At 46.9% G+C, this 14,815-nt stretch overlaps 1 protein-coding gene across 6 annotated transcripts in view; it reads left to right on the forward strand.

The window, feature by feature from the left end:
* KANSL1 (KAT8 regulatory NSL complex subunit 1) overlaps window positions 1-14,256 on the forward strand; it is a 183,002-nt gene extending 168,746 nt beyond the window's left edge. For all 6 annotated transcript variants that reach the window (XM_054014303.1, XM_054014301.1, XM_054014307.1 and 3 more), the window contains 5 exons: window positions 1,036-1,154; window positions 8,036-8,093; window positions 8,791-8,903; window positions 10,792-11,011; window positions 12,010-14,256. In XM_054014303.1, the coding sequence (XP_053870278.1) occupies window positions 1,036-1,154; window positions 8,036-8,093; window positions 8,791-8,903; window positions 10,792-11,011; window positions 12,010-12,252 (753 nt within the window). In that variant the 3' untranslated portion in view covers window positions 12,253-14,256. The remainder of the gene's footprint in view (window positions 1-1,035; window positions 1,155-8,035; window positions 8,094-8,790; window positions 8,904-10,791; window positions 11,012-12,009) is intronic.
* Window positions 14,257-14,815: the final 559 nt, after the last annotated feature.

The raw sequence follows: 14,815 nt of genomic DNA on the forward strand, positions 1-14,815 counted from the left end.
AGCTGCCTGCATGACTTAATTTTCACAGTAAAAACCACATGTTCCATGTAATGGGGAATGGAGGAGACGGATAAAAGGGTAAATTTGCAAATCCTCTTTGTAAAGGGGATATGAAGTTGAGTTGTGAGCAGTTTGAGAATCAAATGTTTTACCAGTTTGTGAAAGACCTGATCAGTGATAAATCGGGAGAGATTTTCATAGGCACCCAACTGCCATTGACTTTCAGTGGGAGTTAGGCACTTAGCTGCTGTTCATGCCTTAGTCACCGCCTCGTAAAACCAGGATGGATACAGGGTTAAATAGCAATATAATTTCTTGAAGCACGTGTTGAAAAGTGTAGTAAAGAGCTAAGGCTGTAGTTTTGTAAAGAGTCATTTTTTCCCTTTAAAATACATGAGCTCAATGATGAGTGGAATTCTCTCTGCGTGGAAGGTGGAATTTTACAGGAACAGGAATATAGATGGGAGCGATGGCTTTTCCCACGCCCGTTCTGGAGCCTCTTGTTAAATGCATGAGAGTTGTCTTTCTTTAATGTTCATATTAATTAAAAAACCTGCTGGTGAAAGGGTTGGATTGACAGCTCTGCTGAGTGAAGCCCTCTTTATTCGTAGGGCAGGCCCCCTGCTCACTGCTCTCCTCCCTGATGGGGAGGAGGCACTAAAGCAGATAGGTATCCTCACTGCACAAACCTTCTCCATGTTTTAGCCTGTGCTGGGCTCCTTGTCAGCGCACCCTGCAGAAAGGTCGAATGGACCAAGGAGACTGAATTCCCCTCTAACTCCAAAGGCAGCCTTTGGTGAGGTATTCTGGGAAGTATTGAAACTTTAAATTTCTGCAGTGTGCATTTTTCTTGGTCCATGGACATGGCTTCAGTCTCCAGGGCCGTCAATCTGGCATCCCTCACTAGCGCACAATTCACGTTAGAAACTTTTCAGTGATCAGACTGATTTGATGCTCATTAGAGAAGCAGTCCCGCCAGGTTGAAACCTGAGGCCCCCCTCGCTTTCCTCACCGTTTTTTGTCTTTGTTTTGCAGCAGCCGAGGAGGAGGAGAGGCGAAAGTTCCTTTGATATTAATAACATTGTCATCCCGATGTCTGTTGCTGCAACAACTCGTGTAGAGAAACTACAATACAAAGAAATCCTCACGCCTAGGTATGTCTTTGGTCCATCCCCAGCCTCCATGTTTAGTGCTTCCCCTTCCCGTTTCCTGTGTTGAAAGTGTAGCATCGTCAGAAATGCAACAGTCCTGAAACTTTGCCCCACTGGAGCTCTCTGAATGGCTGCTAGTGCTGTTCAGGAAAATGATTTTCCACTTGCTCATGTCGATTCCATTCTAGGTGGTGTGAGCACGCCCACATTCGTAGTCAGAGATTTTTGCCTTAGCAGTATCTGTAGAGTCGGCTGCTTGAGTGCCACGCTCATGCACTGGTTTATTAGGCGCCGCCAGCCCTACGTCCTCTCAGTTCCTTTTTGTCCCTGGTTGGTCAGAGCATTAGCGGTTCTTTACATCCCATTGTTTACCCTCTTTGTATGTCGTTTGTAGATGCTTAGTTAGCCATTAAGTTAAGTGTTAGGTTGGTTTGGTAATTGGAGTCCTCACTGGGTCTTTGCCCTGGAGTGGGACATGTGTCAAACCATGCTCCTCAGGCAACAAGCCGATGCCTATTAGTGACCCCCATGACAGCTGTTTTAAGTGTGTGGGGGAGTCCCATAGAAAGGACAAATGCAGGCTCTGTAAGAACTTTCACTCTAGAACCCAGAAGGAGCAAGAGATCCATTTGAGGGCCCTCCTCATGGAGGCTGCACTTCGTCCTGCGTCGGAGCCCTCCTGCTCGGACCCCACTCCTAGAACCCCAACATCAGTGCGGAGCGCACCACCGGCACCGGGGCTTCTTACTGGCTGCCGGCAAGGGTCAATCAACAGACTCAGGCCTCCGCGGCTCTGCTCTGGTCATGGGAGGGGCAGTGGTCCAAATTGGAGCAGGAGTTCAGCCCCTCGCCAAGGAAGGGTCAATCACCACTGACCTGCAAGGTCAGCACGGCATCCGCAGCAGCGGGGTGGCAGCAGGGACAGTGATCTGCTCAGTGGCTGTACTGGAACCCATGGGGCTTGTCTGTCACGCCGGTCCTGTACTCCCACCATTCCTCCCTGACCACTTCGGAAAAACCGCCGCCAGCACCAGAGTTGGAACATTGTGCCGAGCTGACGCGAGGGCAGCACAGCAGGCTCCGACACCTAAGGAGCCGTCCCCAGAGAGGGAAGGGGAAGCCGCCCCTCCCTCTGCAGTGCAGTCGTCATCTCCGGATGAAGCTGTGGCCGGCCCCTCCTAAATGGGCACCAGGACCTCCTTAAAAGAGTGGCTACCAATTTAAACTTGATGATTGAAGAGTTGGCAGAGGAGTCTGAAACAGGGTGGTCCAGGCCTGATGGACAATGCAGTGGCTATGTTATGTATCAATAAGCAAGGCGGAGCCAGATTGTCTGCCCTTTGCCAAGAAGTCCTCAGGCTCTGGGACTTCTGTGTACGTCACAACATCCATCTCATAGCCGCACACCTCCCTGGGGCCAGGAACACTTTGGCAGTTTGCCTCAGCAGGACCTTCTCGTCTCGCCACACGTGGTCTCTCTATCCGGAGGTGGTCAGCGTCATCTTCCAGAGATGGGGGACTCCCCGGGTGGACCTCTTCACATTCAGGAAGAACAGGAAGTGCCACGTTTTCTGCTCCATTTGGGGGAGCGACAGAGGCTCCCTGTTGGACACTTTTCTGCTCCCTTGGTCGGGGGCTCTGTTGTACCCTTTTCCCCCAGTGCTGTTGGTCCACAGAGTCCTTATGAAGAGCAAGCAGAACAGGGCGAAGGTGATCCTCATCGCCCCAGCTTGGCCGCGCCAGCTCTGATTCGGCACACTGCTGAGTGTCTCGGTGGCTGTTCTGTTACAGTGATCAGAGGGGTAGCCGTGTGAGTCTGTATCCCCAAAAACAATGAGGAGTCAGGTGGCACCTTAAAGATTAACAGGTTTATTTGGGCATAAGCTTTCGTGGGTAAAAAAACCACTTCTTCCGATGCATGGAGTGAAAATTACAGATACAGGCATAAATATGTAATGGCACATGAAGAGAAGGGAGTTACCTTACAAGTGGAGAGCCAATGTTGAAGGCCAATTTAGTCAGGGTACTACAATTCATTTGTAAACTTAACACCATCAGTTTGGGCTTGAATAGGGACTGGGAGTGGCTGGCTCACTACAAAAGCAATTTCCCTTTCTTGGTATTGACATCTCCTCATCAATTATTGGGAGTAGACCACATCCACCCTGACTAAATTGGCTTTCTACATTGGTTCTCCACTTGTAAGATAACTCCCTTCTCTTCATGTCCCAATATACATTTATACCTGTATCTATAATTTTCACTCCATGCATTGGAAGAAGTGGGTTTTTACCCACAAAAGCTTATGCCCAAATAAATCTGTTAGTCTTTAAGGTGCCACTGGACTCCTCGTTTCCATTACAGCTACCGCTCTGGCCAGACCTGCTGTCCCAAAACCATAGCAGTCTTCTGCATCCAAACCTGGCGGTGCTGCACCTGACGGCTTGGCTGCCACATGGTTAAATGCAGAAGAGCAGGAGTGCTCGGCCAGTGTCCAACAGGTCCTGTTGGGCAGCCGAAAGCCCCCCACCAGAGCAATGTACCTGGCCAAATGGAAGCGGTTCACATATTGGACTTTGGATAAAGGCGTTTGTCCCAAGCGAGCCTGGCTGCAGTTGATCCTGGATTACCTTCTGCATCTTAAGCTCCAAGGCCTGTCCCTTTCATCTGTTAAGGTCCACTTGGCCACTATCCTGGCCTTCCATCCGCCACTCGATGGCAGGTTGGTTTTCGCCCAAGACATGACTGCCAGGTTCCTCAAGGGCCTCGAGCGTCTCTACCCACATGTCAGAGACCCCATCCCCCTGTGGGACCTGAATCTTGTGCTGTCACAGCTCACGGGACCTCCCCCTCTCCCCTCCCCCCCTCCCCCACTTCGAGCTTCTGGCTTCCTGCTCTCTCCTTCTCCTTTCCTGGAAGTTTGTGTTCATGGTTGCAATACCATCTGTCTGCAGTGCCTCTGAGATTAGAGCGCTTACCTCGAAACCACCATGTATGGTCTTTTACAAAGACAAGGTCCAGCTGTAGCCACACCCGGCTTTTCTGCCCAAGATGGTCTGTTTCATATGGGCCAGGACATTTACTTACCTGTCTTTTTTCCCCCCCCCAAAGTCACGTGAGTCCGAGGAGGAGCGTAGATTGTATTACCTAAACGTCAGGAGGGTTGCTGGCTTTTTACATTGACAGGACAAAGCCATTCCACAGGTCGACGCAATTGTTCGTCGCAGTGGCCAGCAGGATGAAAGGTCATCCAATGTCTGCCCAAAGAATTTCTTCTTGGATCACTGCCTGCATTCGCTGCTGCTATGATCAGGCAAAGGTTCCCCCTCCACCGATGATAACCACCCATTCAACCAGGGCACAAGCCTCTTTGGCAGCTTTCCTAGCCCAAGTGGCTATCCAGGACATCTGGCGGGCCACTACCTGGTCATCTGTCCACACAGTTCATGTCCCATTACGTGCCAACGCAGCAGTCCCGGGACAGTGCTGGCTTCGGTAAAGCAGTGCTGCAAGCCCCAAGACCGTGAACTCCGAGCCCACCTCCGAGGATAATGCTTGTGAGTCACCTAGAATGGAATTGACATGAGGAAGCACTCAAAGAAGGAAAAAGTTACCTGTTTATAACTGTTCTGCAAGATGTTGCTCATGTCCATTCCATTACCCGCCCTCCTGCCCCTCTGTCGGAGTTGCCAGCAAGCAGGAACTGAGAGGGCGTAGGGCCGGCAGCGCCTAATATACCAGCGCATGAGCGCGGCACTCAAGGGGGTGCTGCAGCCGACCCTACGGATACCACTAAGGCAAAAATCTCTAACTGTGCACATGGGCTGTGCACACCACCTAGAATGGAATGGATGTGAGCAACACATCTCGAAGAACAGTTTTACTTGGATATCTTCCATTTTGCAATGTCTTCCACAGCCCATCAATGGAAAGGGCTTATTAACTGCCAAGGGTTACACTGCATGGGGATTCTCACTGCTTGAAGATCAACTTCCCTGACTGATTTTAATTGTGTAACCTGAATGTTAGTTTAATGTTGTCATTTTTTGTGTTTAATTATGAAGACGCAGTGCTCACTGAGGTCACTGGCTTCTATCCCCAGTGTTGCACATACGGCTAGGAAGTAGGTGCCGAGTAGTGAGCTAATGAATACAGTGTGGGGGAAGGCAGTTGCCCCATGCCAACACTGGTCAAAGACAAGGCACTCTTTGACGATTGAATGGCGATAGCAATATTAAACCTCCTTGCAGCTGGTTTTGCTCCATGTGGATCTTGAAGAAACCCCTCAGCACCTACAGCTAATTAGGTGTCATCTAATTGAAGAAGGTGTCATTAGCTGTGACACCAGCCTGGAAGCCACCTTCCAAATCTTTCTTTAAAATAAAAATGTAAAGGAAAACTAACTGGGCCACACTAGTACATCCTGTATTCTTCATTTTGCAACAAAAACAGCAATGTTAAGTTCCATATGTAACCAAAACCTTAGGAATAGAGCATATTTTATGTGGCAATTTCATTTCCTGGTTTTTGTTAATTGTGTATGTTAATGAAATGTTAGAGAAATTAACCGAGTCTATCTTTGGCTTTACTATTTTTTTTACAAGAGTGTGCTTGCTTGTGCTTTAATAATGTTTGCATTTAAATGGCCCAGAGTTAGACTTTGACGTTCGCATCTCATTGAGCTGAATCTCATTGAGCTGAAGGGTGGTGGTGTTGCTGCTGTTCAGCTAAATACAGTAACTCCTCACTTAACGTTGTAGTTATGTTCCTGAAAAATGCAACTTTAAGCGAAACAATGTTAAGTGAATCTAGTTTCCTCATAAGAATGAATGTAAATGAGGGGGTTAGGTTCCAGGGAAATTTTTTTCACCAGACAAAAGACTGTATTATATATAATCTATACACACACAAACACAGTGTAAGTTTTAAACAAACAGTTTAATACTGGTACACAGTGATGATGATTGTGAAGCTTGGTTGAGGTGGAGGAGTCAGAGAGTGGGATATTTCCAGGGAATGCCTTACTGCTAAATGATGAACTAGCAATTGGCTGAGCCCTCAAGAGTTAACTCTCACTCTACTGTACAAGGCAGCAGGAAAGGAGGGAGGGCAGACAGAGACATACCGTGGTGTGTGTGTCTGTTGCTCATTTCCCCTTTAAGTATGAAAAGAGGGGTCAGAAGTACACTGCCTTGTTAATTAGATCAGCAAGCTGAGATCAGACCGCTGCTGCTGCCTCGAAGCTCCCTCTGTCGTGTATCCCCCCTGCTCTATGGAAGATGGGGTAAGCGGGGTACAGGAGCAGCGTGGGGGACACACCCTGACATTAACCCCCCTTTTCCTCCCCCACACACAGCAAGCAGAAGTCTTGGGGAGCAGCTCCAAGGCAGAGGGCAGGAACAGCACATGGCAGTTGGGGGGAGGGACAGCTGCGATTGCTAGCCTGCTGGGCAGCTGCTGCACAGGGAACTTAGGGGAGCGGGGAGCTAATAGGGGGCTGTTGGTCCAGCCTGGTTCCAACCACCCACCAGCTAGCTCCTGCAAGCAGTGGACAAAGCAGGCGGCTGCCAAAGGACGTTAGAAGAGAGCACTGCACAACTTTAAACGAGCATGTTCCCTAATTGTTCAGCAACTAACAACGGAACAACGTTAACCAGGACGACTTTAAGTGAGGAGTTACTGTACTTTATCTGTCTACACTCAGTCTATGCAGTGGAAAAAAACTTAAATAATTTTGAAGTTATAACAGGCAAAATACTGTAGAATGTCCCAAAAATTGTGGTGAGAACCTAAAATAATAGAATGTGACTTTCTCCTTTCTCCGATTTTATAAGGATTCTGTCTCATCATTACCCACTATTAGGTTTTGTAAAATAAAACTTTATGGAACACACAACCAATAGAAATGTTATCAAATTCTAAAAATTCCAGTGTAAGCAATTTTTAAACAAGTAAAGTGTTCCCTTGCGGTATTTGCAGCCTAAACACTGCCGCACTGTGCAATAGTGTGTGACAACTGAAAAGTATTAGAAACAAAAGTGAAATTGAGACTGTTTCACAATCCATGCTGAGTGAAGTGCAGAAAGTGAACAAACAGCAAAAATGGTGAACAGTAAATTAGTTTAGAATGCTTTGTCGGCATCACAAGAGAGATCATTTGACTTTTAAAAAATACTATATCAGTATGTGAAAGGGAGTCTCTCTCATCTCACCTCCTGGGGCTCCCTAGTCTTCCCAGTGCTGGCTTGGTGTGGGGAATCTAAACTACTTCCTTCTCCTCTTGCCGGCTCTGCCAGCTGCAGCGCAGCAAGAGCTGACCAGCACCAGCAGGAGTTGGGCTGGGGCATGGAATGGTTTGGTCCAGGGGAGCATTTAGTGGGGAGGAACAGCAGCCAGGGGGCATGTCTTAAGAGACAGGTTAGGAAAAGCCTTATTTTATTTTATTCCCCACCCCAAAAAACCCCCATAGAGAAGGCAGAATTGGAAGGACAACACCTGGGAGGCGCAAAGCTGTGGGAGGGGATCCTGTCTCCTTCATTGCTTCACCCAGGGTTGTACCTCTGATGCCTCCTGAGCATGTTCAGAAACTGGTTGTCACTTGCATGGAATGGCGTTCACTCCTTACGTAGTACCAGAAGTGGAAAATCTCATATGCATTTGAAACTGTAGGGGGAGTTTAGGTGGCAGAATATAATTACTTGAATTGGAATTTGTCACTAATAGTAGTAGGTTTTTATCCTCACCAGTCACTAGGGGGGCAAAATTAACACATGTACAAGGTGTGTTCACCGCTCCTCTCCCCTCTAGTCCCTCCAAGACTATAAGGATGCGTTGCATTCTTTACCATGGCAGTGACTGACCTTGTTTTCAATGGTGTATTGCAGCTGGCGTGAAGTGGATATCAGTGCTCTGAAAGTGAACCCTGAGGAAGACAATGAGGAGGTAATGATCGTTGCTTTATATCTGTAACTAATTTGGGAGCTTCCCACTCCTTGAGATGGACCTGGTGGTAGCCATATAATTTCCTTTCAAGTAGGATGTGCTGCTCAAGAGAGAGTGAAGTGCCTGGAAAGCAGATGCTGAAGGATCAACAAGAACCTCAGAAGAGCGGTGTGGGGTCTCCTTTTTGTTTGTGTATATGGAGGGTGGTGTCTTGGTTAGGCAGGAAGAGACCAGTAGGAAGTGTTTGATCAGTCCATCCTCCTTCTCAGCGAAAGGTGGGGAAGGAAAAGGCTGCTGAGATAGAAGAAGCTAGTTTATTTTGTTGCATGTGTATCAGTTGCTGCCAGGAGTCTGGCTTCTTTCATGAGGTGCCTCGGTAGCAGGCCTTTTAGGGAGACCTGAGGTCTTGTCTGCACAAAAAAGCTTTACCACTGGCATTGGTATAATTATATCAATATTCGTTAAACCAATATAGCTATGCCAGTATGAGCCACTGTGTGGACACTCTTATTTCTGGAATTCCGTTTAGCTCAAGCCCCTTCCTAAGCAACATAAGCTAAACTGAAAGAAGATCCTCTTACATTTCTCCGGGTATATCAGTTTAAATTCACCCCTTGGCTTGTGCCAGTATAACTTTGTTGTGTAGGCAAGTCCTTCGTGTAAAAGATCTCTCACTAATGTGACAATCCCTTTCCAGATTGAGGACCTGTCCGATTCAGCCTTTGCTGCTCTTCATGCCAAGTGTGAAGAGATGGAGCGGGCAAGATGGCTCTGGAGCACCAGTCTGCCCCCTCAGCGGCGAGGCAGCAGGTAAGCCTCGTAGCATGCTCTCTGCAGCTGTGGTGCGCCCAGCACTCTGATGCCACTGTAAGGTGTGTTCAGTGGGTGCAGGCCACTGCTCCTCAGTTCTGCCAGATGAGCCTTGTGCGGGAAGGCTGTCCTTCGCTCCAGCTTCTCTTGTAGTTTTGCTTCTCTTAACTCAATGCCTCTTTCTACGGAGAGGGGCGTATCTGGGAGCAGCGTGCAAAAGAGTGATCTACAGAGGTTCATATCCTGAAAGGCAGTAGTATTGGAGAATCTAAGATGGTTCTTTGTACAGTAGGGGCAGAGTGGTGTTGGACTTGTGGGAAGGAATGGTGTCTCTGCAGAGAGAGACAGACAGTGGAACTGGTAAGCTCTCAGTTGGGGAAGACCATTTGTGGTGTTGATGGTGAGTAAAATTATGCCTTCAACTCTGGGGCTGAGCTTTCCCAATGAGATGTCCTCATACAAATGGTCTGTCCCCATTTGATGTCAGAAATGTATGAGGAAATTATGTGGAACTTGGCAGAAACCATGGTAGCTAGATCCTATTATGTTATGATCATCTAGATGGTTGTTAATTCTATTTTAACCATCATTTCAACCTGTTTACCAGATACAAAAATAAGGCTTACTGGTCTGTAATTCTCCAGACATAACCTAGTACCTTTTAAAAAATATTGGGTATAACATTCATTCCCCAGCTCAGCCACTTCCTTCTTGAGTAACTTAAGTGTACCCTCTGGACTTGATGACTAATTCCAGTCTAGTTTATCAGTTTGTTCCAGTACCTCTTCTTTTGTTACCTCCATTTCTTGAGTATCACATCTTTACTACCAGAAGAGTAAGTCTGGGATAGATAATATCCCAGCATTCTCTGGGGTGAAGAGCGATGCAAATAAATTGTCTAGCTTCTTTGTAATGTTGTTCTCATCCTTAATTGTTCAAGCAGACCCTCCTATTGATGATCTCATGGTCTTCCTGGCTCTCATACATTTGAAGAATTTCTTGGCTGTTTTTGTGTTAGAATTTACAGAACAAAAAGCCAATCTTAGCCGTTCTGATTTTCTTCCTTCTATAGCTTATGCTCTTATATTAGTTTTACTAGGGTTGGATTTTGATATTCTGAAGGACCTGTTTCGCTCAGACTGCTTTTTTGAACCTTGCCATTTACCCAAACACTGGTTTACTTGCTTCCTGATTGATTCTCTTTTTGTTTAGGTGTACGCATGGCTTAATGAAGGGGTTTAAATCCCTCAATTTTGACTTTTAAGTCTTTTGACAAGCTTCCTCATTTTTATGTTCCCTTTCCAAAGTTTAGGTTTGGCTCCTATCCTCCCCAAAAGATGTCAAGCTTAATTATATTTTGGTCAGTATTTAGCTATTTGAACAAGTGTCTTTGTTACTCAGTGTACAGATGTTGTCAGGAGAATACTTGGGAAAACTGACCTAAGTGTCCGACTCTGTGGGGTGGCTGCTTATTACTACTATAATGGTACAGCACTCAGAAGTGTAGTAGGCATGTGCTCCACAGAAACGGTCTTCCCCCTCTTCCCCCCCCCCCCCCAAAAAAACAACCCAAAACAACAGTCCCAAAGAGATTATGCCGAGTATGACATGATGCAGTGGATGGAGGGGTCAGACCAGACAGTTGCAATGCTAAGTCCAAACAGTGACTTAGTTTCGGTATGTGCACATCTTGATGATTTGCCTTGCATGTAGTGACATAGATTGTGTGTTAACACTGTTCTAGGGGGCGATGTGGCAGAAGTGAGCTGGCAGTGAATGAGGTGTTTGCAGAATGACAGCAGCCTTTCAGACTGCAGTAGTGAAATGTAAAATTTGAGAATTTTAAAATACACGTTGTTGTGGTTTTTTTGTTTTGTTTTAATTCCAGGTCTTACAGATCAGCAGATGGTCGGACAACCCCTCAGCTGGGGAACCCCTCCACTCCCCAGCCACCATCCCCCGATGTGGGCAACTGCCTCTCCCCGCGCAGTCCCGTCAGCCCTGAACTGCACTCTGCCCCTCTCACGCCTGTTTCCCGTGACTCCATGCGGCTCTTGTCCAGCGAGGACACCCGTTGTTCCACACCCGAGTCTAGTCTTGACGAACAGGTGGGTGGCTGTTTCAACTTTTTGTCCCTTCTAGCTGGTGGAAGGGTCCAGATGCATACACATTACTGAGAAGCTGTTATTTTTGAGGCTAAATGTGAAATTCAAACTTTTGGTTTGTTTTTCACTGTGGAACTTAATTACTGTGGGAAAACTGCTGAGAATCTGTGTGTGGGAAATTCAGTTTGCTGAACTGAATGAAAAATCTATTCTCATTCAGCTTTGGCAGGCAAGAGCTGACCTCTCTGGCAGTTTTTCCTTTGGGCACTCATCCTCTGTCTATGTGCCCTAAGAACCCCATCATGTTACAATATTAACGTGGGAGCAGAACGTCACAATGCTTGCCTTTACACGACAGAATGAACCCAAATGAGACTTTCTGCACTGGAAGTGTGGGAAAGTGTCAGTTGATCTTATTGACCTTTGATGGGTGTTTAGTTTTTCTAACACCTACATTGTGATTCTTCTCTCCTTAAAACTCTCCAGCAAGCTGGAAAGCCAGTAGAAGGGAATTCTTGTTGGGAGGTCTGAATTGAGATCTTCCTTGGTCCATGTGGCCCATTAATGTGAACCGGGGCAGGCTAATGTTGTCCAATGATACTTCCCGTTTTCATCACTTTTTTTCATGGTATGTGCATGGGAGTTAATCTAGTTTGTGGTCCTGGCTGGCTGTGGGTTGCTTGAGCCTGCTGGAAAAACAGGCGTACAGGTGCTTCATTGGTCACGGGGGGACCTCTGACAGCTGGGTGCTGGCTCTGCTGTGGTCTCAGTCTGTGCCAGCATGCCCTGATCCCTTGGGGAACCGCCCCCATGCTAATGACTGAACCTGCACAATATGTGAAGCACCTTTAAAGGGAGCATTGGCCAGGGCTGCCGGATGTCGAGGACGAATGGGAAACAGGAAGATGCCTCGGGGGGGGAGGGGAGATATCCTGAGCCACAGAGAGCTGTGTGTCTGTAGGCACTCCCTGTGAACAGCTCTGCTTCCCGTTCCCCTGCAGGCTGTGCATCCCTGGGAGCGACGCTACTTCCCGCTCTCCTACAACCCCAAGACAGAGTGCGAGGACCCATCTGATCCCCAGGACCGGTTGTCGCGCTGCACCCGGCGCACGTCGGGCAGCAAGTCATCCCGGGAGATGGACAGCGCCCTCCCCTTGCCCGCCCTCCCCAGCCCCAAGAGCCGGAACCCAGCGGTGGCCGCTTCCGCAACAGCAACAGCAGTTCAGCGGCCGGCACACAGATAGAGACGGACAGGAAGAAATGAGCAAAACCAACACACAGAACTAACTTGGCATTAAAGCTTCCGAAATCTGCGTTTGATATTCAAACATCCTGCCGGGAATTTTCACAGTTTTTAGTGAATTTAAGGAGTTTAGAAACTGTTTTTTTTGTTTGTTTGTTTGTTTTGGTTTTTTTTTTGTTTCGTTTTTTTTCCATGTTTCCTTGTCACACAGTAAGAGCACCCCAGCTTCCTCCCAGCAGAGTGAAGTCTCGGGAGGAGAGCAGCCTGCCAGACACCCTTCCGCAACTCCCCCTTAGGTGTATAACTCTAGAGCACAGGATTTAGCTGACTAGCAGACTTCGGGGATTTTTTTTCTCGAGCGAAAGGGGATTTTTCTCTTACTCTCTGCTGCCTGCTGCCTCCTCCCCGAAAAGTTTTAGTGGAGTGAAATTAGTGGTGAAAAGTGATGTCTTTGGAATGCAACCTCCCGCACTAGCTGTCTTTCCCCATGTGCAGAGCTGAGATCAGCAGTCTCTGCACCCCCACCCTCTGTCATTTTGTTCCCTAGGTTGTAGTTCCAGGTATTACCTCCATGATTCCCCCAGGCTGCCTGCTGCATTGCACTGTATTGCCCTTCATTTCTTCCTTTCTCCACTCCTGCTTTTAGAGCAGCTGTTTGCTTCATGAAGGACAAGCCTTCCTGTCACTTGGGGAAAGGAAGGCCACTCGTTAGCTGCTTCATGCGCAGCTCCATGTGGGAGAGTGAGATTTCGGAAGCAGCCTTGTTCCGTTCACACCTTGTGTTTGTACTGGGTGAAGGGCAGGGAAGTGGGAGTCCAACCCAGCATGTTCTGGTGCTTCAGCAGGAGCAGAGTTTATCCTTTTGCTGGGCTCTGACTGCCTGTGGCACCAGTACACGCTTTGCTGCAGGAAATGCAGTTCTGTTACCAACACTTTAATTTCTCTTCCTGGTTTTTTACCCACCACAATTAGAAAATCTCAGGCTAGGTTAGCAGCTGGCCATCAGAATGTCACTTCTGTTGTTACTGTTACTGCTTAGAAATCACGATGAGCTGCAGATGCCAGGAGTGTTCAGTTGGCAGGACTAGGACTCAGCAATTCACCACGTGAAATCTGTAGGCTGCAGTACATAGGCTGCTAATGTTTGTTTCGCTTAAATTGGTTTGATCTATTTAAAAAAAAAAAGTCCTAAGAAAAAGCAAGTGTCATGTGCTGCTCGAAGTCCAGCTCAGTAGAGCCTTGGCTGCTTGCTTAGGAAAAGATCAGGACTTGTTTTTCACCACTGCTTAACTCCACTTCCACACAAATTTTGAAAACAAATGTTTAGTCAGTTTCATTTTTGAGGACTTTTTGGTCTGAGGATCATAAAGTTTGACAGGTATTTTATTTTAAAATGGCCCCACCGCTGCCCCCTCCCCCTCTAGAGACTCCTGGATCCCACACACCGTTCCCATCTGTAATGTTTTCTGACCCTAGCGGTGTGGCTATTGGTCCCGTTCCTGTTGTTAGCATTGTGCCTGTCTTATGTATAATCACATCACCAAAAAAGGAAAAAAAATACAAAGGACATAATTTTTTTTTTCCATTTTGTAATCGTAAAGAAATAGTAGCTAAACTGCTTAATGGTTGGGGTTTTTTCACAATTTTCAACATTATCTAGTGTTTTTGGTTCTGTTCTAGTTTAAAGGATTTGTCATCGTTTCTTTAAAAAAAACAAAAACAAAAAAAAACAATGCTACCATATCCCTTTGCATAAGTGCTTTTCTATTTATAAGGTTGAAAATTCTGAATAACCCTTTTAGCATTATAAAAAAAACCACAAAAAAACCACCTTGTATTTTGTAAATATTTTTCTTTTCCTGCTTTGAGCTGTGTAATGTCCTTGTTCTATAGAAACGCTTTTCTTCTGAGAAGCTGATCTTTGTTAATGTCCTGATTCTGTTTGCAAAGCACAAATGTGCTTATAAAAAAAAAAGAAAAGATTAAAAAAAATTTAAAAAATGTAGTGTGCTATGCAATGCCCCTTCTGTGACATGCCAGGGGGACAGCCAGGAATAGAATTTCTCTGAGGTGCTCTGAAGTTCTCTGTTTATTTACAGACGTGTGTGAGCAAGTCCCACCTTCCATGTCTGCACTGGAGGTGCACAAGTGACTTCACTGCTGGTAACATTGCAGCCTTTCACCTCTCTCTACACCACAGAAATAACCAAAGGCAGCTACTACGGCAGCTCAGGTTTCATAGTGGTGGTGTCCCTATCCTCGCCAATCCTGCACCAGAGGCAGGGACACCCAGCTTGGTTGGAGGCTCTTATTTCTAAGGTAAAATAACATGCAGCAAATGTGTGTGTGGGGAGGAGGGGGGGGGGGGTTGCAGCTGCCAGCTGTTCTGGTAAAGGAGCAATCAATATAGGGCACTATTGTTTCCTTCTGCAGCACCTTTTAAACGTTTGTTTCCATGTGTTTCCCACTTTTGGATCAACCCTGTCCCACCCCACATCTGTGTCCGTTGTGTGGAAGAACTTTCCCTTAGGAGGGGCCCATTTATAGGCAGTGGTGAGCTCCAG

This window comes from Malaclemys terrapin, chromosome 25 (assembly GCF_027887155.1).
Source record: "Malaclemys terrapin pileata isolate rMalTer1 chromosome 25, rMalTer1.hap1, whole genome shotgun sequence".
Lineage (NCBI taxonomy): Eukaryota > Metazoa > Chordata > Testudines > Emydidae > Malaclemys > Malaclemys terrapin.